The sequence below is a fragment of the Mustela nigripes genome, chromosome 2, assembly GCF_022355385.1.
Source record: "Mustela nigripes isolate SB6536 chromosome 2, MUSNIG.SB6536, whole genome shotgun sequence".
In the NCBI taxonomy this organism is placed as follows: Eukaryota; Metazoa; Chordata; class Mammalia; order Carnivora; family Mustelidae; genus Mustela; species Mustela nigripes.
In genome coordinates this window covers 79,279,477-79,306,351 of record NC_081558.1, presented here as the reverse complement: position 1 = coordinate 79,306,351, position 26,875 = coordinate 79,279,477, and the positions used below count along the sequence as shown (strand labels likewise).

The window sequence follows — 26,875 nt, the reverse complement described above, 5'->3', positions numbered from 1 at the left end:
GGCTTAGAGGATAACCCTGAGAAGGGCTGGAGCCAAGGAGCACAGATATGGAGCTATCATGTGCCAACATAAAGTGTCTTGTAATCTTTTTCTGGTCCTGGAAGTATTAATGAAAAATACCCTGGTCATTAGGGTGGAGAAGAGTTTTAAAAGGTTTTAGTAAGTCACGTGGCTGTCAGGTGGTGACAGTGTCATCAGAGGCAGGGGATGGGGAAGAATCATTAAGTTAAGTGCTTGATAGAGTTTGGTATCACAATTTTAACATACTCCTTTAATTTACCTTACTGAGATTATTTGCTTAACGGTCTCTTAAAATTAACTCACTACGGAGGAAACACTGTATTATTCAGTAAATAAAAATCCATTTGCCATACATAGAAGATAACCACCAAAATGGGTGTGTGACAGAAACTTTATTAAACTTTGGCTAAAGATTCTTGCTGAAGACTGTGCCCAAGACCCGCTCTGTCTGTTAAAAAGGAAGGTCATTGAGTTTAGAGAGGTGTTCAGGACAGATTGGCACCAAAATGAATCCCTCTGCTTGCCTTATTTAGGAGATACAAGCAGAAAGAAAATTCTCAGAGAAATAGCTTTCTCACTATGTGGTTCAATGTTATAAAATTGTCTTTGTAGCACTATAATTTCAGCTAAAAAATTACCTTGAATCCCCCCTCCAGGGATATAATTCCCATTTATTTAGTTCAATTTCTTTATTTTAAAAGACACTGAAGCCCAGAGAAGATAAGGGGTTGACTCAAGGTCACATAGTGAATCCTTAGATAAGTTATCCATTTTTTTCTTTAAGAATAACTCTTGTGAAGTACTGAGGACTCCAATTTCTCACTGTTGACTAGAGACCCCCCCCCCCCCCCCCGCCACCTCAGCTCCAAAAGGCCATATGCAGGTCCCTGCCATGTGAGTTTTCCCAAATGGCTGCTTACTTCAGCCAGCCAGCAAGGAGAGTCTCCGGAGCAAGCCTATTAGCAAGAAGGGATCTTACATAACATAATGCAACCTCATCACATGGGGGTGACATTGAATTCATCACATTCTGTTGAAGCAAGTCACAGGTTCTGCACACACTCAGTGGGAAGGGATTGTATAGGGGTGTAAACATTAGAAGGTGGGAAACCTGGGGGGGTACCCTGCCTCTTGTCTGCCACAGCATACAGCTGGGTTCCTTATGCTACTGGCACTTACGTATGTTTGAGATTTTTCCTAATAAAAAGAGTTTTTAAAAAAATGTCTGCCACACTTAAATGCTATATAGCAAATACACTTCAAGATGAGCTTAAAAAAAAAAAAAGGAATTTTGAGTGAACCAGGAAGCATGAACTTTATAAAGGATTCTCATTGTATTTGTGACTGATAATTTACCCATCTGTTTAGTGATTTAGCCAATAAACGTTTTTCAAATTCTAGTAAACACTGGCTTAGGCAGTAGGTGTATAGCTAGACATATTTCTGTCTCAAAAAATAAACAGTCCAGAGGGAGAGGTGGATAAGTTAAACTGATAGCTATAGTGCTGAGTGACATGTGCCAAGGCACATCTAAGCTGATGGTGCTCTGAAAAGGCACAGGAGGCCTCTGAAACTACCTTCTATTTATTTTTTATTTAAAATTTATTTATTTATTTGAGAGAGAGAGAACGCAAGTTGGGGGGGAGAGGAAGAGGAAGACAAGCAGTCTCCCTGCTGAGTAGGGAGAACTATATGGGTTTTGATCCCAGGACCCTGAGATCATGACCCAGCCAAACCCAACAGCAGGATGCCCAACTGACTGAGCCACCCAGGCACCCCACTATCTTCTATTTAAAGACTAGCTTTCCTTCAAGAGTTTGTCGATTTTGCATTTCTTATTTATTAAATGGCATGATCTCTGAGGAGAAAAGTGTCAGCATTATTATTCACTCTTCACTGAAGGAGTCTGGAGTCCTGATAATGAGCTTGGGGTAGGTTAAAGATGGCTACAAACTCTGCCATTTTTTCCCATCTAGAGGTGGGCTCTTGACTCTGGGCTGGTGCTGGGTCTTGTTTGGACCAACAGTATGTGGCAGAAATGATGCTATATGACTCTAACCTGGGACTCTGCAATTTTGCTTTCATGTGCTCGGAACTCTCCTTCTTGGAATCCACCAGTCATGGAAGAGTTCAACTGGCCTGCCAGAGGAGAGGCTGTATGGAGAGAGGCCTGAAGCTATGTCTGAGGTCTCAGCCCCAACCCCTGCTAAATTTAAGCCAGTAACTTTTGGGATAGTGTACTATTTAGCAATAAATAGCTGAAAATTAAGTTTTAGCTAAGCCATCAAAATTTCAGCTTTCACTCGTGATTTCCCTAACCAGAACTTAACACGGAGTGGTGTGGTCACTCATACTTGTATCCTGCATATATAAAACCAGAAGGGGTCAGGGTTGGCCAATGACTATGAGGCAGGCTGGGTGGTGTCCACTGAAGGTAGACCATTTCATAGAGTCTTTAAAATGGCTTCTTTGGGTTCTTCCTTCTACGCTGAAACTTCAGGAAGCATCAGATACCTGACACGCCCCTTTAGTTCCCAGTTCATTGGCAAAACCCCAATTGCTTGCTGAAAGAGAGTGAGCTATGATTCTGAAGCTAAAGGGGAGGTGGGGGACTGGGAACTCATCAAATAATTTGAATTAGCATCAGGCACACAAAAGCTCTTGTCGCCCAGTAATGAGTCTGGGAGCACTTACCTGAAGACATTAGCAGGACCGCCTGAAGGAGAGCTACTTCAGTGTCATCCAGGTTGAAAGAAGACAGTGACATGCCCAGGTCAAAGATGGCGTCCGACACCACCCCAAGACCCCCGTTCTTCAGCTGGCCCCGCGTCACTGCCATTTCCCCATTCAAGGTTAAAGTCTCACTTTCTGGGTCATAGCGCACAGCAGCACGAAGGGACATGATCTCCATGCAGCAGCCTTTGAGGAGGATTATCTGGTCTTCACATGGCAGCTGAAAAAAACCAGCTCACATCAGCAAGAATAAGCACACAGATGTCAGTGAGCAATAATATGCAGTATCTTAATAGCAACAGAGACCAAATCTGGTGATCAACTCGGTCTTGCATTCTTTGAGCCCATGGCTTTTCCCTTCCTACTTGGCTGCAGATTTTCAACAACCATTTTTCAGACTCCAAGTTGGTGACCAATTTTAATGTCAGTACTTTGCCTTTCTTTTATGATGGATATAGATCTCCAACTGGGATTACAGTCCTGTGTGAAATCGTGCTAAAAATCCCTTACTCTGGGGTTTTGTATAATAACACCAACTGATCATTGCTTGAGAACATGGTTTACATTAAGCTTACCTACATTTCTCATAGTTCTATGAGTCATCAGCTGGCAACTCTGCTTCTCTTTGTTTTTTGAAGCAAGATTGCTCCTTGGGTCTCTCAAAAGGCACAGAAGGAGAAGGTCACATATAGAGGCATGTCGTTCCCGAGGCCCAGAGATGTAAAAGCTTTAGCCAAAGTCACCCAGTGAGTTAGAGGCAGAGGTGAGACTAGAATTCAGATCTCCTGGCTCTTAGGGTTATGTACTCAGTAACGGAGGCACCAGAATTACTTCACACATTGGGTTTCTCTGCCAGACTGTAATCTTGTTTTAAGCATATTTGGTTGCCTTGTTAATTAGGATTTGTGATAATGTGGTAACATTTATAATAAACTTTTAAAAAAAGCAACTTTGTTAGCAAAATAACAAAAAATCAGAGTTTTACTTTCTGGGGGGATAGAATGTTTAATTAAAAGCCATTATCAAAGTAGTTTGAAAGGCTATTAATGGATATTTTTGAGGCATTGGGCATTGTGCTAAGCTTTACAGATGTCACCTTATACTTAATCTTCACAGCAATACAGTGAAGTGAATATTCTAATTCCAATTTCATTTACAGAAGTGGAAATCAAGGCACTGAGAGGTTGAGTAACATGCTAAGGGGTCACATGGGGGTTTTGTGAGTAAGGCTAGTATTTGAAGCTAGATCTTCCAGAATCCAGCGCAAAGAGAAGAGAACACATTCTTTTTAAGTACTCAGGATATGACTAAGTTTCCATAAACAACAAACATGTAAATTACACATAATTGTTATCTTTTCATGAAATCAGGTACAAATTCTTTTGGGGCAGTACTCTTGGCAACACTTGACTAGTTCAGTTTTGGTTGTTATGTAAAACTGAAGGTAATATTACTGAATTACATTTAAAATGCGGGGTATTTCATATTTTTCACTAGCTCATCCTAGCCACCTTACCATTTAATTTCAAAACTTAGCTTTTCCCCCAGAATAAAATTCATTTCATATTTGGTTCTGGAATTCTCTCCTTCCACCCATTAAAGAAAAAGAATCCCTGTGATTGCTTTTATTTAGGTTCAAATTTGTGTTCCTTGATGATATCTTTGGATTTTTGGCCCAAGATCATCGTAGGAAATAGGAAACCCTGAGCTTGGATAGATCCTCCACCAATAAGACGGAGAATGGGCCCAAGTAGATGGGGGCTGGCTTTAATCTCTGTGGGGAACAAGGAAATATTTGGCCTCATCAGGGTCATGTGAGGGCTTGTTAAACACATTGCTGGTCCCACCCTCTGAGTTTCTGCATTTTCCGGGTTCCCAGGGGATGCTCTTGCCTTTGTTTCAGGGGCCAGGGACCCTTTTGTTCTTGAGAACCACTGGCATAGAATAACAAAGAGAAATCACTGATCAGATCAAACAATTTATTACTATTTTTTTTAATTTGCCACAAGGAATGCAAACTTGGGCAGGCCTTGTCTTTGTAGCTAAGTTGGAGTGTAGATGAAGTAGAAGATTTCTTTTTAAAACTTAACTGTTGGTTCAGATTGAAATGAAAGCTGAACTCATATTTGTCAAGGATCACCAACAGTTTAAAAATTAGGCCAGATGACTTTCCCTTTTAGAACGATTTGTAGGATGCTGTTGAGATTTGTTTCAACACGTGGGCAAATGATCTTGGTTACCCGCCACAATACTTTCACTGTGATATCGTGGCAAGAAGGACCTGACAGGCAGAGGTGCAGGGACACTCCCACATACTCTTCCTGTCTCCTCAGGAGAACATCACTCAGATTGACTGGCAAAGATGACAGTGCCCTGCACTCCAGAAATGATTCTTAATGTGTGTTTTTTGGCAGTTCTGTCAGCAGCGATTTTAGATCTTTCAAAGCCCTGGGTGTCCACCAACCTGGCTGGGGGGTTGGCATGGATCTTAGTAGAAAATTACTGTGAGCCCAATTTAAACAACACGTGCCCCAAAATGCCTCTGGCAGGAAAGCTCTGGCTTTTGAGACCACCTGGGATCTCTAGCCCACTCCAGAGGCAGTTCAGGGGGCTACACAGTTCCTTTTCCTCTTCAATGTTTTAATGAGAGTGATAAAGACTAAAGGCCCTCAGGGAACCACAAACACTGGAAACAAATGCATCTCTGCTGTAAAAGTAGCCTCTTCCCCCCCCCCCTTTTTTTTTGTAATTTTGAGACTACACAAATCAGGGTTAAAGAGACAGAATCATGACCTTGAAGCAGGATTAAACTTCTGAGAGAAATGTGAAGACAGAAGCTGGCCAGAATCCATGCTTGAAAAGTTCCATGTTGACCCTTCACCCTTGCCATGGCCATAAGTGCATGGTGTGTTCGTTCCTGGTGGTGGAGATGGCTTCTTTTATTTCTTCTTTAACTGAAATATCTCTCTGTGCTTGGTTGACATGAGCTTTACATTTTCTAAGAAACATTTTTGGGTGGGTATTCAAGGGGGAACACATGACTAACAGGCTAGCTCAAGTTTTAGGGGTGGTGTCCTCAATAGAGTTTCTCTTCAGACACTAAGGATGGGGGACAAGAGACAGCTCAGAGAGAGTGAGGATCAAGAAAGGTCCAGAAAAACAAACTCAACCCAGTGAACAAAAGAGAAAGATGACACCGAGAGTCAGAGGAAACCAGTGCCCTTGGCACAGCTATGAGAGTGTGCACCCTTCTTGAAAGCAATATGGCAACACATCTCAGAAGCCTTAAAAGGTATGTATACTTTGGTCCTTAAAATCTACTTCTGCAATTTTCCCTTAAGAAATAGTATTGTGAGCAGGGCATAGGAGCCAGGATGTTCACTGGAGAATGTTTATATTAGTGAAAAATGGGAAAAGGACTGAAGATCCAGTCAATGCATATAACCTCAGTTATGTAGATCTATTCTTTAGAATAGTATGTTGTCACTAAAACTTATTTGTGAAAGAACATTTAATGATGTGTGCTCTACAGTTGGGGGTAAGAAGTTTGGTACAATAGGGTGCTGGTAATTTTTCTTTACCTCAGTGTTAATTACTTGGGTGTGTTGAGTATGTGAAAATTCATTGAGCAGCATCTTTATGATAAGTGCCTTTTACTCTTTAATAGAAAAGTTTAAAAATGTTTCATAAGTAGGATGTACATTATGGTATAAATTATATATGTTTCATATTTTGTATATGTGTGTACATGTGTATATACATATATGTATACACACACATAATTGAAAAAGACTAAAATAGACTCCAAAACATCAGCAGTTTATCCTTAGGTGGTGTTACCATGAATCTTGAATATGTTATTTTAAAAAAATTTTGTTTATTTGAGAAAGAGAGACTGTAAGCAAGCATGAGCAAGGGGAGGGGCAAAGAATAGGCAGAAGCAGACCCCCCATTGAGCAGGGAGCCAGACTAGGAGCTCCAATTTTAGGACCCTGGGACCATGACCTGAGTTGAAGGCAGACCCAACAGACTGAGCCAACCTTGAATATGTGATTTTTAATAGCCTTCCAAACTTTAATAAATACTAGTTAAAAAAGATGGTCAGAGACATGGGATGCTCCACACCAAATACACATATGAAAAAATTCCTTCCCCAGGACTCACCAGCTCTTCTGGGGGTGGGGTACGAGTCATTCCCTCTATAGGACTGCCAGCTGGCACATCAGGTACCCTGGCCCCAACCACAGTGAAGCAGGGGACAAGAGCAAAGTACACACTCTCTCAGCTAGGTCTGGGGGTCAGATACCTGCATCCTGAAGCCTACTGTTCTGTCCTTCTGGATGTGGCTTTTGTGGAGGTGCAAAACAAGCAATGAAAAGTGTCCTCATCAGTGTCTGAGGTCTCTAGACTCCAGCTGGGGTCCCATTATTGCAAACCCAAAACCACAGATGAGCTGGAAGCCAAAGCAGGATGGAATCTTTCCAGGTGAGGAGAGGGCTTCTTTCTAGGTGAGGCTAGATTGGCTTCTCACTTGGATAGCTTATATAAGAGGCTCATGGCAGTACATGGACCTGTGTATTTGATATCTTTCTGGGTTTCTTTGGAGGTGGGAAGAACAATAGTTTGGCACCTGATAGCTTTTCAAAGGGAAAAATTCTCCACTTGATTCAAAAAAGGGAGGTTAGAGGCAGGATAGTAATGTAATAGATAAAACAGAAACCTTAACAAGTGGAATTTATGGATACACTTAGGCCCCAGGCCTATCTAAGCACTTTACATCATTATCCCATTTAAACCTTACAATAGCTCTAAGCAGTAAATAGTATCATGATTCCCATTTTAAAGATGAAATAACCAAGATTTGAAGACACCAAATAAGTTACGTAAGATTCCTGCCCATCCGGCTGACTGCAGAGCCCATGCTTCCAGGCACCACATGGTAGGACTGCTAAAGTTAGAGATGAGGGATCTGGTGTCCTAAAGGGAAAGCCTATAAGCTCAGGTGGATGAGCTCTTAGGGGTGCCATGAAAACAGGGCAAGAAAGGGTGAACTTATAAGAAAAGAGAGGAGAGGTAAGGAGTTAAGATCCTTGCTCTGTGAGGGAGATCCTTATTCTTGAGGTGGAAACAACCACACAACCGTTTTGCTAGGATATGTAACAGAAAGCATATTGACTTAGACTCAAACCATGGCCCCATGTTTGGATAAATCAACTTAATCTCTTCAATCTTAGTTTTCCCCATCTATAAAATGGGCTTAATTAAAGCTATCCTGCAAATCTGTTATAAGGATTGGATTTAATGTGGGCAGAGTTGAGCATGGTAACTGGGACATTGTAGGTGCAGAATGAATAGATGTTATTAGTGTCAGTCATATTTCGCTATGCCTGGAGTCAGTGCATAAATAGATAGGATCTTCAGCCTCATGTGAACTAGCTAATGAGTGATGACTGAATAGAGAAGTAGTGAAATAAAAGTGAAATAGTGTATTTTCATTTTGTATTGACATTGCTTTCATGTGACTAAGTCCCTACTAATTAACATTAAATTATAAATAATACTCCATATTCCTGGAAATCAATGGACCTGCAATGAAAAATAACGCAGAAGGAAGAACAGTGTCCTTACCTCACAAAACATAGGCAACTTTTTGGCAAAATCCACCACTCTGGTAATTGCTGGTGTAATGATTTTTGTAAAATGGCTGAAGGCTTCCAAGTCAACCTTTCCACCTTCTGGGGCATTTACTATTGGTGCTTGTCCAATATCTTCCGGCTAAGGAGGAGAAACAAGAAAGATTTAAATGAAGAACACGAAGGGATCTTTATCATCATTCTCATGTGGCAGAAAAATCTCTTCTGAATTGACATGTTATGCAATTTCCGGTTTTCTCTTTGCTCATTATTAAACTACGTCGCTTTCTGTAGTTCAATTTTCTGAGCAAAGTTACTGTCTTGGCCGTTGTTTTAAGAGCTGCTGGTGATAATGCTCACAGAATTGCGGCTGCAGAATTAAAGTGAGAGAAAGAGGGAGGCAGAGGGAAACAACAGGAACTTGGATCCTGCTTCTAAACGCATGAAGGATGCCTGGTGACATATGTGCTAGGGGCTCTGGGGTGGCATTTTCAGAGCCCTGCACATTCTGGCATTTGTGGGCCATGATGGAGGAGTGTGATGGGGATGCCCTGGTGATGAGGGAGCAGAAGGTAAGCTGAAGACAAAACACCAGCTGACCTCCCCCTAACCACCGCCACCTCCCCAACTCCTAGGTGGGATATGTGTGACATTCTTCCAGAAAACGGTCTTTTTTTTTTTTTCTTTCCATTTTTAAAAGTCTTTATTTATTTATTTTATTGTGTTCAATTAGCCAACGTATAATACATCATCTTGATGTAGTGTCTGACAGTCTTAATGTTAATACTTTGCTAGAAGGGAAAAACAACTTGAGCTCGACAATTACAGGGCCTCCAGTATCCTGAGAGTCTTCTGCCAATGAAAGAGTCTTCGCATATAAAAGAGTCTTAGCATATTAAAGTCCATTTGGACACCTCTGTTTTTCCTTATCTCTCCCAACTCCCAAGTATATAATCAGCCATTCCTCAGGACCCCAGTATAGTAGCTCTTTCTGCCCATGGGTCCTGTCCCCGAACTTTAATAAAATTACCTTTTTACACCAAAGACTTCAGCTCTGGACCTCACCAACATTCCCAAACTCCCATCATTGGCAAGAAGCACCCCGTGGATTCATTCTTGCTTTTGACCTAGCAGCTGGGTCTCGAAGTTCACATCTGCCCTATAGACGCTAGTTGGAGGAGGTCTTGTGGGGCTGAGGGGCACCTCTAGGTCGCTTGGAGGAACTGAGCTGTGTAAACTTGGCAAGCTTTCAGGCAGACACACTAGTGTCTGTTTTTCCCACTAGTGTTATACTAGTAACACTAGAATTACTAGTATTCAGTGTCCCCGGGGGCACTTCTCTGCCCTTGGCTTGCCCGGGAACAAAAGCCATAGCCTCAAAGCCATAGCTACTCAAAGGGTGGTGTAGCAGCTTGGGTATCATCTGGGCACTTGTTAGAAAGGCAGAATCTCAGCCGCCCCCTCCCCCCTGTCCTAATGGTACAGAACCAGCATTTTAGCAAGTCCCCAGGTGCTTGTATCACTCACGTTAGCCTCCCCAGTGTACTTTGGTACTCTCCAGCTCCTTAGCTGAGGGTTCCAAGACCACCATGGTCTCTCACCATCTGCTATTGCCACCTGTGTTACCTACCAGGAACAGTTCCCTCTGTTGCCCTTTCTCGTTGTTGTCATAATTATGACCACCATTTATCTGTGGCCTGCCAGAGAGCCACCCCTTTGAGCAAGTACATTATCTCAAGTGGTTTTCATACAATCCTGATTGGCAGGTGAGAAAACAAAGGACTCAAGGAGGTTAAGAACGATCCCCTGAGGCCAGGACTAGATCTTGGTCACGCAGCCTCTACCCAGCAATCTGCCAGGAACCCCACATCTACCCCATACTTCAAGGCTTTTACAACTGATACAGTTTGTTTTTGTTTTTGTTTTTTCAAAGATTTATGTTTCTGAGAGAGCAAGCACTCATGTGCAGCCCTGACGTGGGACTTGATCCCATGACCCTGGGATCATGACCTGAGCCAAAATCAAGAGTCAGATGTTCAACTGACTGAGCCACAAAGGTGCTCCACAGCCTGTACACTTTTCATACCACGGGGCAAAATTCTACTCCTACTATTTCCCTTACCATTCTCTCCCATTACCTTACTAGAAGTTGTGAAGGTGATGGGAGGGGTCAGAGACTCAAGCCTATCCCATGGCCTGGAGCCACAGTGAACAGACCAGAACCAGGCACCCAGGGTTGGGAGAGGTGGGACGGTGGGCAGAGATGGGCAGGAGGATCTGGCACTGAGAACTAGTCAAGCAAAGCTGAATCTCTTACTCTCAGAGTCATGAGGACACTGCTGGTGACAAGACTATAGCTTGCCTACAGCCGTGGTCCCCAAACTTGCTTGCATCAGAATCACTTGATGGGTTCCCATGTCCAGAGTTTCTGATACTGTAGGTCAGGGATAGAGCCCGGGAATCTGCATGTCTAACAACTTCCCAGGGCATGCTGATGCTGCTGGTCTGGGACTACACTTTGAGAACCACTTGACTGGCAATAACACATCCAGCTCAGAGGAATCCAGTTACCATTTTCTTCCCACAGCTCTCCAATTATTGCTCACATCTAATTCTTAGCACAAAGGAAAGCAAAGGATGACTCTCTTACTGACATGTTACTAGGGCACCAGGGTCAACAGGAGCAGCCCAGGCCCTCTCCAAAGGCGTGGTAGGAGCTGTGGTTACAGCCTAGGGGAGGATTTAAAATACATTACATAACAAACTGGCAGCATTGACCTTTTTTGGGTTATCCAGTAGGTTCTTCTGTTTATTTTATTTTATTTTTTATTGTTTGCTTTGCCAGCAGCAGTGAATGGGAAAGGAAACTAGTCTGTCATGTTATCATAGTCAGTGATGATGTTTTGGGGCAACAGTTGGTGTGGGAAGCCCATGGGAGGCAACTGCTTTGCTGGCTTTCTGGATGCAGAGAGAATTGATGGAATAATCACACGTACAGCTTCCTTTTCTCTCTCTCTGCCTGTCTTTCTCACATGGACTGAACGAAGGGATAAGGCACATCAGGTCCTCCTCTGGGCATTGCTTCTCCTGGCATTTGTCACCTCCTTACTGGTCTCCCCCCACCCCAGAAATGAGTCTCATCTCACCTGCCTTGCTTATTTTACAACTCTATTACGAAGATTGACTGATAAGAGGAATGTGGTCATACCTTAAGAAAGGGAGTTTTATATACACATGCACACACACACACATAAGGTGAGTTTTTTTTAGAAATAAAAATAAAATAATAATATTTTTATATTTTTACAGTTTGGCTTGGTTGAGTCTAAATGTCTTGTCACTGAACACGGATAGATCTAATCTGATTGTATTTAATGGTATTCAGTGTCCTTTGAAATGTCGGTTAAGTTAATACCGATTTTAAAAAATTTCCATTTAATCTCTGGGTTCATGGGGCATTTGAATCACATCTGTGATACCGCTAAAGGTTTGAAAAAAGGAGGGGAGTTTTATAAGGAAATATGGCAATTTTAATTAAAATTAAACTTAAAAAGGTAACCACATCACAAGCTTTTCTGTTGAAAAATAAATAGCAGGGTAAGGAAAAAAATAAATAGCAGGGTAGGGTATTTAGTGGAAAATATGATTGCTAGAAATAAAATCATATACAAAGTCAAGGCTTTTTATTATATTAAGCTTTATTCCCATAATGGATCTTGGATACCAGAAGAAAATGGATAGATAGATAAATAGAGTCTATGAATTGACCTGAGTCAACACATGAGGTATGAGAAATTAAGGTTGAGCACTGTAACCCTGTCTGTGACCTCCCTAAAGATTTTTTTACATTGTTTGCTACAATATTTGGAAGATGTTAGAAATAAAGAAGAGTACAGGGGTGCCTGGGTGGCTCAGTGGGTTAAAGCCTCTGCCTTCGGCTCAGGTCATTATCCCGGGGTCCTGGGATCCAGCCCTGCATTGGGCTCCCTGCTTGGCGGGGGGCCTACTTCCTCCTCTCTCTCTCTGCCTGCCTCTCTGCCTACTTGTGGTCTCTGTCTGTCAAATAAATAAATAAAATCTTAAAAAAAAAAAATAAAGAAGAGTACAAATAGTTGACATCAATTGACCCTATTAGACACGTTGATATAGCTAATAGGTTTGTAATCCATGACATGAGATATATTTGCTTACCCCAACCTCCCACCACCACCCCAAAGAGCATGCACTGGGATCAAGCTCAGGTACCAATGATAAGTTACCAAGGTAGACTGTGGGCAAAGCCTGGTTTTTACCTCTGTGGCTCAAACTGCCTTAGCTTTCTCACTGGGGGGTTTCCAGTTCTCATTCTGACTTACCTCCTGCTTGGCTGCCCTACTGGACCTCCTGAGCCAGTTCATCCTACCTATTCATGTCTCCTGCTCAACTTGCTTTGCACTTTTGCTGCCTTTCCTCCTGACTTTTGCTTTCTCTCAAGTCCCCACTTCCATCTTATCTTTGCCAATTCCAAATCCTATCCCACTCAAATTCTGTTTTCTCTTCGAAGTCTTCCCAGATGACCTGTGTGAAATGAGGCCTATCTCACAGGAACACAGATTGTGGGCCATGTACATCACTCATGGCATTCAGCATTTATTACTATCACTTTTTATTGCGTTATGTAGGTATGCAGTAAGATATAAACTTCTTGGGTGGGAGGCATAAGCTTTAAGGTTGTCTCCTGTGTGGAAAACATTGAGCTAAAAGGTGGAGGACAGAATGCTTTTTGGTTGGTTGAGTGAATAAATGTATGTTTATACATGTTGAACCAATATTTATTCAGCAACTACTATGGAGCCCGGCCTGGTTCTAGATGCTGAGGTTACATCAATGAACAATGCACCCTCAAGGAACTTTCACTGTATTGAAATATAAAGAATATTTATATAATAAATATTTATAAATATTTATAATAAAAATACAATAATAAAACATTTATTTAATAATTATTTATTAAAATATTTATAAATAAATAAATAAAATATTAAAATAATAAAAATATTTATAATATAAATATAAATATTTATAAATATAAAGACAATATAAAGAATATTCTCACAGAAGAATTTTTATTTGTGATTAGACTGGAGGCAACATGATAGTATGTGGGGGTCGGAAGGGAGGTGGGCAGCCTAGGACTCTTTGAGAAGTGATGTGTAAGCTTTAACTGGAAGAATGTCATGAAGGTAAATTAAAGACAAAGGGAAAAGCCCGTGCCAAGTCCCAAGGCCAGAAAGGAGGCCCATGTAGTTGGATCCCAGAGATGGCATGAGATGAGGCACAGGGGCAGGCGAGGGTCTCATGATGATGGCCTCTGGGGAAGGGATGGGCTTATGCAGTGTGGCTCCACTGAGGGACTTCAAATAAGAGGGCAGCAGGATGAGAACTTGGGTTGTTATGTGGAGTAGGAATGTGGTAAGCCAGATGAAGAAATGGCCCTGTGGCACTAGCTGTTTGGGCAGGACATAAAGTGATCTGGACTATGGGGTGACAGTAGACATGGAGAGAAGTGGAAGAACTCAAACTTCTCTTGGGAGCTGGACATAGGGCTTTCTGACTGACTGGATGTGGGGTGCAGGCCAATTAGGAATCCGGGATATCTCCTCGGGGCAGTGGTGGGGATGGGGGCATGAAGGGAGAGAGATTCAGGGGTGTGTGCAGGGGTGGGCTTCTACTAGCTTACTTGTGTCACTAGCTGCTGATACACAAAGGGAGACTAGGTGCCTTTCTGCTTTGACTGTTCATCAGTATTGTTCAAGGTGAGTAGCAGATGCTGCCCATTGACCTCTTTGCTGTGGCTGGCTCAGAGCTGAGGGCTATGTGGCTTGAACTTACAGCTCTCTAGCACAAGCAGAGTGGGATGGGGCCAGAGGGGACTTGTACCTTCCTTTGCGAGATCACAGGGTATCTTCTTACACCTTCATAAGGAGGTGGGCAGGAAGGCCCAGACCAATGGTGATTAAAGGTCCTTGGGCTTTGGGATATTACTTCAGGCTCTCCCTTTTCCCAGGATAAGCAGGGATGGACATGAGGTGAGAATTGTAGGGATAATGCATATAGGAACAACTTACATCGCTGTTAATGATGTACTGGGCACTTATATCTGCAACTTTTATACCTTGTGATGTAAAGTCGCCTGAGCCTTAGAGAGGTGAAGGAATTTGCTTAAAGTCATGTAACCAAAAAGCAATATACATACATACATACATACATATATACATATACATGTGTGTGTGTATATATACATATATAGTTCAATGCTTGTCTTTGTTGCTTTAAATAAATATATATACACATATGTGTATATATATTTATTTAAAAATTAGATGTATTATGTAATAAAACATATAATATTATACATATAATACATATTATTATATGTATATATAAAGCAACACAGACAAGCATTGAACTCAGGCTGTCTGGTTGAATCTCCATGCACATGACTATGACCCTGCCTTCTGACGCAGTTATAATTTTGGGAGTTCGACACCTTCCTGACTTGGTTGCTCTTGCTTTATGACCTGTCCACGCATACCACATGTGGCCAAATCACCCATCCTGGTTGGCCCTTCTGCTTATGCCCCTTTCCTTAGGCTTTCCCAGTGGATCATGTGTGAAATCAGTCAGTAGCTCTGCTGGGGGAAAGTTGGGCAGCCCGGTCCTTGTTCTGATGGTCACATTTTACACTTTACACTCATCCAAAGCTGTACCTTCGCATGCGAATGAAGGGAGCAGAATAATAACACCGCGTCAACAGACAATATTATGGCTGCTATGGGCTTTACTCCAAATTGAGTGTCTTCCCACCCCTGGGAGGTGTAGAAGTGAATTACCCGTGGCAGAGACACTGCTTCCCGTGTTTGGCTCAGATGGCCCCTGTTCCCTTCTCAGTGTACTTCTCTGTTTCATCATCGCTGTCACCACACCCAAAGGGTGGTTACATTGGGCACTTCTGTAACATCAGGGATTTGGGTGGATTGGAGAAAACTAGAAAATTATGATTTAAGTGCTTTTGGAAGTAGTTTTAAAGAGTGGCTTTGGAATTATGAAAATCTACATGGCTTTTTAAAAAGTTTATTTGCCAATGACTCTCATTTCTATAGACACAAATACAGATTTGAAACCCAGGTCGAACCAGCAGTCTCTACTTCTGACTTGAGTCCTGATGTTAGGGTGAAAAGTGATGAAGAATATTCTTTTGGGGGAATAAGTGATTTTCCTCTTCCAGATAAGTGAGTATGTGCAGTTTTTAGGACAACATATAATTTTTAGTTCCCTCTGATATATTAGTATACTATTGTTAACATAATAGGTCTCTTCAAATTCTTTCTCAGCAGAAGATGGGCCATCATCACATACAAATAAATGAAATAATATGCATAGCAGTGTTATAAGTAGAATAGAGGCAGCCGCACGGGAGACACAAATCCTAATGTGTAGAAGCTTATTCAGACATGAATATCGTTTAGCAAAGCTGCCTTTGATTAAGGATTCTTAATGTCCTTACAAGAATAATTCACTGCTCAGTGAAATTTTTATCCTGAGCATACATACTCAATTGGAGTCACTCTTCTGCAAGGGGCATGTGTAAATATGTAAACTAGGCTGAGACACAGGGCTTACTGTACTGTCTCTGAGGATGGGCCAGTGGAACTGTACATTCTGTTTCATGATATCTATTGCGTTCTGTCCTGGTTATCTATGCTGTGCAAAAAACTGTGGCTTAAAACAACAGATTTCTACTGTTACGCAGAGTTGATGGGCTCAGCCAGGTGTTCTCACTTAGGGTCCCTCATATAGTTGTTCTTAAATGGAAACAGAGGCTGGTGTCATCTGAGACTTCTTTACCCACATTTCTGGTCTCTTGTCTGGCACCAGATTCAGCCTTAAAAGTCACTCTGCTAAAAATCTGTTGCTTAAAGGAATCCCAAGCCCAGCCTCTGTTCAATGAGAGAGAAACAGACTTCACCTCTCTATGGGAGAAAATGAGCTGTATATACAGGGAAGAAAGGCTGTAATGGCAGCCATCTTTGACAAGAGCTACCACAGGTCTCAACCACACATAGGATCGACACTGCAGTGACAATACTAAATGGAACATGGCCCTTCTGTTGAGGAGATGCTGGGGTGATCCCAGTCATAGAAGGGGATAGGCTGATAGAAATGAAGCTCATTGTAGAGACAGATGGCACCGTAGAGGTATTCAGATACCCCCACCCCCATCACCACTGCTTATAGCTATGGAGCTCTGCAAGCTTCCATAACCTCTCTGCCTCAGTTCTCTGCTTGGTAAAAATGAAGATTTTTACCCACTTCTACCTATACTTTTGACATAGGTTAATATGGAAAGCACTCAAAATGGAACCTGGCACTTGATAAGAGCCATCTAAGTGTTTTCTAATGTTACTGTTCATAGATTCCATGAATAGAGTATGTTAGAACCTATTCTGGACAGCAGTGAAAGTAACTGATAGCAGGTGGATTATGGGCCAGCTTTTCTTTCCAAAAATTTTCTTTAAGGTTGTAATTTTACTGTTTTCATGAAAAAATTATCTCCTTATAATGTTGATGAAAACTATATCCTTACCATGGTGAAAAAAATGTATCTTTTTAAGGACAATTATACACTATACCTTTTCAATGAGGTGGGAAGGAATGTTAATGTAACTTGGAGAGACAAACGGACCCACAGAATATCTGCTGCTGGTGCTCATAAAGATTCCACATCATAAACTAGGGGCATGATCAGTCTCTGAGATGGTCAAACCCTAGCTGGTAGTGGCAGCGTAGGGTAGTCCATCTGGTGAGGTGGGTGGACAGCCTGGACTTCTAGGCCTGGCTGCCACTTTCTAGTAGTGTGAAGCTGGGTGAACCAAATAAGGTCTTTGGTTTGGTTTGCATATCTGTGAGATGGGGATAATGATTCTAGCCTAACCAAAAGCATGGTGATGTCCAAAGGAGAAATGAATAGGAAGGACTTTCACAGTGGTTAGTTTTTATAAAAACATCACACACTCATCTTCCAAGAACCTAGAAAGTCCTGTTTCCTCTATATACCTCTATACATCCCAGCCCACACCCCCACCCCCTAATTTCCCTTGTCTCCCTGGACTCGAGTTTCTTTGTTTTAAGCTAAATATTTTGACTTCTATTGACATAAAATTACAGTTGAGATACGGGACACTTTATTCTAGGGGTTATTTTTAAAGGGGATATCTTGGCGTGAGTTTAGGGGGCTAACTATATAAATGGGCATCTGGGAGAAGAAATGGGTATAAAAGAGGAAAGCTGGCAGGTAAAGAAGGTTATAATTAGTTGATTTAAGGCTGGCCTTATTAACAGCAAAAGCAAATGGACTATGTCGCCTAAAAAACTGCTTTAGAATTTAGTGACTCACAAGCAACAGATGGGAGGGGTGACCCTTGTTCTCAAACCGCCCTGGATTCAAATCCTGACTCTTCAAGTCACTTGACTTCTTGGGACTACTATCAGTGAAATGGGGGCAGTCGCACCAGCATCCCAGGGTGATGAGGACTGAGCGAGCTGAAGGGGAAAATGTGGAGCACGCAGCTGATATCTAGCTGTGCTGGGGAGCCTCACCAGGAATTTCCGTTTCTGCTTCCAGTGGCTGCCTTGGGCATTGGTGGCCACATGGGCTTCAGTGACAGTTTTGATGAGCTCCCACTCCTCGTCTGTGGGCTCCGGCTTGTGCCCAATGGATTTCTGCAGCTCTTCCCGCCGTCTTTTCTCCCGGTTCTCCTCAATCAGCTTCCTCTTCGCCAGCCTCTTGCTGTCATCCAGTACCACTAGGAGGGGAAGAAAGATGAGACGAAACTCAGGGACACACGCAGAAACTTGGCAGACTGCACATGCGCCCTGGACCACCCACGCACAGATGGCTGAGCAGGTCCTGCAGGGTGGGTCACACTGAAATATTTTCTCTCCTTGGCAGCAAGAGCTGCCATTGACTAGCTGTGGTCCGACTCGAGATCTAATGCAAACTCCCAATGCCTGGCCAGCTTTTGAAACAAAGCTCTGGGGGAAGTTGGGCAGTGAGTATCCCACCTCCACAGAAGGTGGCCCTAAAGAAGAAGGAAGCAGAGGGAAGTAAAATCCGTCCTATCCATGGGTTCCCAGATGAGTCTGTATTCAGTCAATATGAGTCTATAGCCAATTATCTGGATTCACTCCCAGAGTCTCTGTTCCCCTTCTTCTGCCCTCAAATGGCTTAGTAAAAAGCACTTCAGATTAAACAAAAGTTCTGAAACAGTAAACAGGAGGTTAATGACGTCTTCCTCAGATGAAAAGGACCCCAACTCTCTATTAGCTCCCTCAGGAGTCCATTGGAATGAAGCTCGGCCTATCGCAGACTGCCCAGGTACTCACTTTGTTCTAGTCTCTACCTGGTCTACCCTCAACAGTGGTTAAAGAGCCCAGGCTTTGGAATCTAGAAAGAGCTGAGTTTGAATCCTGACACTACCACGTTCTAGCTGTGTGACCTCTGGCAAGTTGCTTAGGCTCCTTGAGCTTTCATTAATTCCTATATAAAACGGGATCAATAATACCCACCTCACAGGGCATTCAAAGTGTTAACGCACTACAGGTGGTCAGTAAATAGAGCCATGACTTTTGCCACTTATGCAAAAGGAATATAAGAAGGACAGAAAACAAGAAACCTCTACTTCTGTGGTTATTTTCCAGAACAAAACCATTTTACCAGACTCTTAGTAACTATCAATGGAATGGAAAGGCTCTGGTTTTATGCTACCGAGTCACAGTATTGTAGAACTGGAAAGAACCTTCGGTATTATCTAGCCCAACTCCCTCCTTTCACAGAGGAGGAAGTTGATCCAGAGAAATCATGACTTGCCTAAAGTCACACAGCAAGTTCATGGCAGAGCCAAGGCAAGACCCAGGACTCCTGATTCCAGTTCTACAACATCATTGTCCTAGGGCCATTTCTTGAGGAAGGTGTGACCTGGTAGGAAAAGAAAAAAAGCAAACATAGCAGGAGGAAGAGAACCAAAAGTACTCAGCTAATCCACAAACAGAAAAATGTAACCCCAGGTCATCTGGGTTGGATTGCATCATCCAAATCAGGTGAACAATGGCAAATGTGGGAAATGTGAATGAACCCTGTTAGGTCACTTTGGTTTCCCTATTAAAGGGACAAGCAGTGGGCTCTACCTATAGCCCCATTTCCCAAGTGCTTCCTTTGTGCCTTTGTGGCATTTGATATCATGCATTATCTAATTTAATCCTGAAAACAGCTTGCAAGGTAGGCGATGATTTCACGTAAGGGAAACCAGAGATTAGGTCTGAGGGTCACACAGCTAGTAAGTGGCAGATATGGGACTCCAACAGTTTTTCTGATTATAAAGCCTGAGCTCTTAAAATGCCTTGTAGGCTGCATTCAAAATTAATTTCCACCTAGTCGAGATTAACACTGAGCTTTTTTAACTTTATAAACATTCCTTTTTTTAACAATCAAGCAATGAAATGGACATTCAATAGTAACAGTCCCTTACACTGACACATCTAAATATTTGGTTCTAGGTCAATCATTTTCACGTATCCTTATCAGGCATATTTTTGGCAATGGCTGAAAGTCTTTAAAAGATGAAGACAACACAGTCAGCCAGAGGTGGGGATTAACCCAGGATTTCCAGCCTAAAGCTCTCACACAACCCTCCTCCTTTTTAAAGATTCCTCATTCTGTCTTCTTTAATGGGCAAAGCAGGACATTTCACGGATTTTTTTGTTCTAGCTGAGAGAACCCTGTTTATCACATAAATGTGAGCCGTGATTATTTCCTCTTTCCTGAGGAAAATCCTCATTACATTCTTTTCTTCTTTCTTTCCTTTTTTATTTTCTTTCCTTTTCTTCTTTTTAAACTACAAGTTGGAAACTTTCATTGAGATGCAAAACATTTATACCAACAGAAACCACTCACACTGATTTGACTGGCAAAACGGAGGCCACACATTCTGAATGACACAATTCTTTTTATCAGATTAATTAAAGTGACTGGTGTAAATCCTTTGCACGGTGCGGGAAGAAGAGACTCCAGTGGCTAATCTTACCACCATATGCTGTGGCACTTTGAAAACTGGGTAGGAGGACTGGGGCTTAGAATGTTTTTATGGGCTAAAAATATAACAAACAACCAACGGCAGGATGACTCATGCGATAGCACTCGACTTCACATTCTTCAAAAATTACTGAACATGATGTTTTCTGCTAGTGCCCCATCTCCAAAAATGTCCACAAAATAAATTCCTGTCTCTGCTTTTGAAAAACATTAGGACTAGTCCATGAGGCTCTCACCACACAAGTGTCATACGTAAAATTACGCCTCATCAAGGGGGACTGACATGACGGCGCATTCGTAATCTGTTGTGAACAGAGTATTGCTAACAGTCCTGCAGATGTGTTAGGGGTCATTTAATCACTTCCCCTCCCAAGTGGTCTGTTTGAGATTTGGGAGTTGATAGGGAAGGTGTCGGTTGGAAACCACGCAGCAGTGCCTGTGAGTGAGGGGTCTGTGGAAGTGCTAGGTGTCTTCTCTCTGTCCACATGGGTTCCTGCCTTCTTTTCTGTCTGGTTGATCTCCTTGAACCAAATCTTTCCCCAATCAACACTTCTTGAATATGAAACAAAGGAAGAAGATTACTTACAATCTGTTGCCATGCCAACATAGATGCATTTTTTAAAGCGACATTCCTGGCACTGATTTCTGGTAACTTTGTCTATGACACATTTTCCTTCATATTTACAGGAATAGGATGGATGGAGATTTTTCTGAATGGTTCTTCTAAAGAAACCCTGCATGGGAAAGAAAGACCCAAGACAACAGTTTCATATTTTCTAGAAATAAATGGCTCCAGAATTTTGTGTCCAGATAACTGTGATAGATTGCTTTGGACCTTACCTGTGTATAGGCCTATAGTTCCTACCTATTCACATACAGGACAGTTAGCCCAAATTGAATCTAAAGAATTCTAAATCTGAGATGAAGAAATGTCTAGGACTACAGACAGAGTCAGTATCTTTTTGGCATTTCGTAAGGAAAAGAGGTTAATGGGGAAAATTTAGTGTTCATTTTTATTTTTTCTATACATTGAGTAATTTAAATAAAGTATATTATTTCATTTCATAGAGTGGCATAATTGTGTTATTAAAGCTGTGAAGAACCTTGCTATACTTTGTGCTGGAGAATAAAGGAGCTGGATACTTGTGATACTCTATTAATTAATAATGTAATTTATTAATTAAATGGATGCATTGAACAACCTTTAGAGATTTAGTTTAGTTCTTGTTTTTGACTCTTGAAAGGACCATGGCCAGCTCAGATAACCCTTGAAACAATAGTACCTGGGGAGTAGAAAATTCCTGACTCTACACCCAATTCTTCTCACTGTACACCGCATTGGGGTTTTTCCTTTCATAGTCTTCTTTCTCTCCAGTGTCTGTCAGCATACACCCTGAGGTTCAGTAGATGTCTTCCTTTCTTAGGCATGGGAGAGAGCCACCATAAAGGCTGCTGAGGATGCCATTTAGTCCAGATTTAGGTGACATACACCTTCTCAAAGGTGTGTTCTACCAGAACTTTCCTGGACATGGTACTCCTGTCTTGGCAATGGGGCTTCTGCATTGTAGCACTCATGATAGCAGAGAGCATGCCCTTATTGTAAGAGGCCCGTTGCAAAGTGCTTCTATATCCTTCTGTCTCTTTTACAACCTTATGAAGTAGGTACTCGTAATATCTTCACGATAGGTATTAAAAAACTAAGGCTCTGACAGGTTCAATTACTTGCCCCAAATCGTGTGGTAAGTACACTGTGGAATTCAGCCTAGAGCTCAGGAGTCAGATTCCAAGTCTTATTTACCTAACTGCTTATATAATATGAACTGAATCCAATTTTACTATATTATTTAAATGTTTTAGATGAACAGATTTTAAATAGCACCCCCCCAACCTTTGTTCTGTTTTAGTAGACTCACAAGGGAAAAACAAATGTTGAAGGATATTGTCTACTAAAGCTTAAAGGGACCTCTAACTTTATTACAGAAATAGGGACTGACATACCAGCTGGCCTAGATTAAGCCCAAATTTGTATGATCCTGTTTAACTTTCCTTGGCTTTGATTATGTACATATACCACTTGCATATTCACTCACCCAGAAGACCTTATAATGAAAAGGTCAAACGTAAGATTTTATATAGGGCAAAGCAGGATGAAATAGAAAAATGACAGCCATGACTGAAACTAGTGGACTTGACTTGGGGGCATCTGTGCAAATCCCTTAACATTTCTATTCAAGTTCTAACAGGAAAACTGCCCCCATTATTTTTTGGGTTTTGTATCCTTAAACACTTATGTCCTTTGGTTTGAATGATTTTGCTATCATGTTCTAAGATTCACTCTGTCACACGTGGGCAGCTCTGTCATGCTGGCGGTCTTTCTCTGGGTATTCAAGGTGGGCACATTCTGTTAGAGCGTGAATGACAGAGCATGCCACAGTGCTGAAGGATAAGCTGCCCTGTGAACCTCCCTTCCCTCCTTCTGCTGCCCTCTCTCCAGTCTACCCTTCCTGGATCATCCCTGCCCAGAGAGCAAAGCAACCTGGAGATTCCTGGTGAGAAGACATGTGTCACAGACAGAGAGGAGAGTGGCTGGGTAGCATACCTCCTTCTGGAGGAAGCAGAGCTTCTCTAGAGGTGGCAGCACGAAAGTCCAGGGCCTCAGGGAGAATGTGTGCTGCTAGGAGGATAGGAAAGTTGTCAGGGAGACCCTTTTCTCACACATACTCTGATGCTGACTTGTGTTTTAGAAGGGGGTGTGGAGCATACTGATGAGTCTGACAATGTTAAGGGGAGAATGAGCTGTGGTATACCAGACAATGGGGTAGCCTTCATTTTCCCAAAAAGGCTACTCTGTGAACTTTTAAATGGAATAAGTCAAATAATTTATACTTTGCTTATGTTGAGAAAGGTATTGGGGTACAGGCTTTGCTATTCATAGTATCATCTTTTCTGTGGTTTCTCTCTGATGACTTGGGGGCTTCATGGACCAAATCTCCTTTAAGACGTTGGCTTCTCCTAAGTTATAATAAAAACATATTTGACATATGATGAGGGATCACTTCATATAAGTAAATGTAAAGATGCTAGATCCCTGAATTTTAAAAAGTGACAAAAATTAACTTCTGGAAGTGAATCAAATAGACAATATTTAATATACTCTACCTACAAAATTCTTTTTAGAGGTGAGATAACAAAAGACATGTCCTAGGGACTCAATAAGGCCATATATTTCATTGATGATGTTTTTGGTGAGGAGAGGTTTTACTTTTATTGATCAACATCAGACATGTTCCTCTGCATTTGGAGAACTGGATCCACTTCTTAGTGGTCTGAGAGGATGCTCTGATTAGTGTGATAAATAGCTGAGTGTCAATATTTGGGCAGCTGCTAAAAGCTATGAGTCTTTTTTACAAAAATAGTTTGTTGTGGGGAAGTATCAACATTCTTTCTATAAAAGATGTACAAAAACCGACTCATCAAAACGGACCAAACAGCAATAAAAGATTTTTGCCGTCTTCAGGGCAAAAATGGGCAAAAAAGATTCTCCCCATATACACTGCGAGTGTGGGGTAGAATTATTTTCAGAATGTAGGTTTGAATAAACAGTATGTGAAACATAACCTTTTTCATCTTTGGCCGCTCCTAAAAACTGTGTTTCATTTGAAAAACTCCATTGTTTTTTCCAAGATACTTTGTCTTTATATTAAATGCATGATCTGCATAATTACCCTGGGAAAACTGCTTTCTGATTTATGATGGAGGCAATCCTAGAAATAGGATTCTGATATGAGATAAAGGGAAAGAGGCTGAAAAAATCTAGCTTTTTGTTATATGAGTTCTTCTTTTAGGCAAACCTTAATTGAATCAGGCCCCAAACATCTTGTGATCTTGGAAAAAGAGGCTAGTGGATTTCTTGATTGTCATGAAGATAGACATGAAGCAGGTATATGGATAATAGGCTTGATTGTCCCTTTGCTTAAGTCAGTCACTAATAAGAATGAAGTTCTCTGTCAAGCACATTTGGTCTTTAGAGTCACTTTGGGAGTTGAGTATATTAAATGGAATTTTCATTAGGGTCTCTCCCAGAATTAAGAATTTGCCATTAGGAACTGATTTGAAAGAATCTCAATCCTGCATAATCAGGTAGGCAAAAGCTTTATGAATTGGGGCTAATGTAGAAAAAAGTTCCATTTGAATTACTGAGCTTTCAGAGTGAGAGAGTATATCGAAAGTAATGCAGTGTTATTACTTTCAAATCAAGCCAATAAAACTGCTTTTAAGAGACAGTCTGCAAGGCCCCCAATTAATAATAATCAGGACTTACTTTTATTTGCTTCCATTAAACTCCTTAAGACATTATTTTCATGGGTGTAATAGCAATCTTTGGCACAGTCATTGTTAAAAGGTACAAATTCCAGATCAAAGGGGTCTGGATGAATGAGAGCACACTACAACACATTACAAAAGTCTTGCAGATATAGGGCTTTGGGAACTTAGAAACATCCTGATGTGCCCTGATTCCAGTGACTCCATTGATTCCATTTCAACACTTCTAGCAGGCTTCCACTAAGTGTTTCCTAATTTCATGCATAAAAACTAGGGAATTTGCACGGAAAGTCTTCCATTAGGGAAATGGGCACCTTACCTTGAAACCAAGCTACTATGCTGATTTTTGGGGTTTAGGGTCAAGGGAGGAAATGGGGGTATTTGGAGGAGGGGAAGAAAGAGGAGGAGGTGAGGTGGGTGACAGAGGAGGGAAGACTGAATCATTTTATACAGTTTAATCCAATCTGTGCTTTAGGGTTTACATCTTGGGATCATTTGGTTTTAAATATAAAAGTAAATAAAAAATTTCACTTGATCTCAGTCAAAAGGCCGAGAAGCAATAAAAAAGTAAATAAAACATTTAACAAGTAAACATTTAACCCACTGAGCCACCCAGGCGCCCCACAAGTAAACATTTAAGAAGTTTTCCCCCTGGCTTACTATACTTCCTCATTTATAAAACATTAGCCGAATGCTGGATCTAGCACTGGGTTGAGCTTTATTTATTTTTATAGTAGACTGTATTTTCTAGGCTAGGTTGTTGGACCAAAAGATATTTGCTGGGAAGCTCATCTTAATTTTGATGATGAAGAGTGTAAGTAGGCGAATTTAGGCTCACTTTCGGGAAGTGAACTGTTGATCACGGGTGTATTCTTGTCAAGTGTCTCCTGTAGATGGGTCTGTAGAACATAAAATTAGCTGATGGATGCCCAGAATTTACTTACTGGCTGAAGGCTGTGCAGAAAGCCAATTTGGATAATTTCAGAACATAATCGAATCTAAGTAACCTCAAAGATATCCTCTAATGGAACCCTTATAAGTGAGTACATTAAAAAATAGCAAAAATGAGCATATTTACTCAGATTAATAGCATGTGGTAGAGTACATTCTGTCTCCTCAACCACTGGAGATAAAACAGGAGGAGAAATGGTTATTTCTTGGGATAATATATTATAAAATATCTATGCATTTTTAAATTCACAGTGAAAATATTAATTTCTTTTCATCTTATTAGTTCTCTCCCTGTCTTAAAAACCAGACATTAAACTCATGCAAATTCATTTAGTCATTGTTGATTTAGGAAAAAAAAATAAATTCCATTCTTAAACATGTCAAAAATGGAGGAGGACAGCCACACAAAGGTCCTGGATGATCACAGGCTGTGAGTGGTGGAATCTGGTTCTAATTTGAACTTAAACTTCATGTTGTATTTTAGTGGAATCCTGGGGGAGACACTAGAGCTGGGTGAGCTCGGAGCTCACTGGTCTCAGGGCAATTACCTTGCAGCCTTCACACGTGATGCAGCGATAATGGTACCCGGTGGCTTTGTCACCACACACTACACATAGCTCGTCCTTGTCTAAATAACTGGGGATGTACCCTGTGAAGAAGGAAAAAAGAGGAATGTGAGCAGAAAATATCACACTAAAGTCAAAGACACATCGTAGGTTGGCGGAGGATAAAAGGAGGCCAGGAGGTAAGGCATGTGAAGGAAGAGGCAGGACCAAATTGTTTTATACACTTTAATCCAATTTTTGCTTTAGGGTTTCCATCTTGTGATCATTTAGTTTTAAATATCAAAGGTAAATAAAATATATAACAAGAAAAATTTGAAGTTTTCCCCTGACTTCATATTCTTCCTCCATATCTTATACTTATCTGCTACCTTCTGTCACACATACAGAGTTGGATAGTAGGCCCAAGATTTCAGAATGCCTTAGAAATGGGTGTGATCATTCTTACTGTGCAGGTAGGAATACATCTGAAGGCTGCTGAAGCCAATGAATCATGGAGAGAGGCCAAGATTTGAGACATC

General features: G+C 41.4%; 1 protein-coding gene across 11 annotated transcripts in view; it reads right to left on the bottom strand.

Moving 5' to 3' along the window:
• THRB (thyroid hormone receptor beta) overlaps positions 1-26,875 on the bottom strand; it is a 398,126-nt gene that overhangs the window by 5,993 nt on the left and 365,258 nt on the right. For all 11 annotated transcript variants that reach the window (XM_059390840.1, XM_059390848.1, XM_059390839.1 and 8 more), the window contains 5 exons: positions 26,340-26,440; positions 21,104-21,251; positions 18,027-18,232; positions 8,383-8,529; positions 2,716-2,974 (listed from right to left, as the gene is read on the bottom strand). In XM_059390840.1, coding sequence (XP_059246823.1) covers positions 2,716-2,974; positions 8,383-8,529; positions 18,027-18,232; positions 21,104-21,251; positions 26,340-26,440 — 861 coding nt within the window. The remainder of the gene's footprint in view (positions 1-2,715; positions 2,975-8,382; positions 8,530-18,026; positions 18,233-21,103; positions 21,252-26,339; positions 26,441-26,875) is intronic.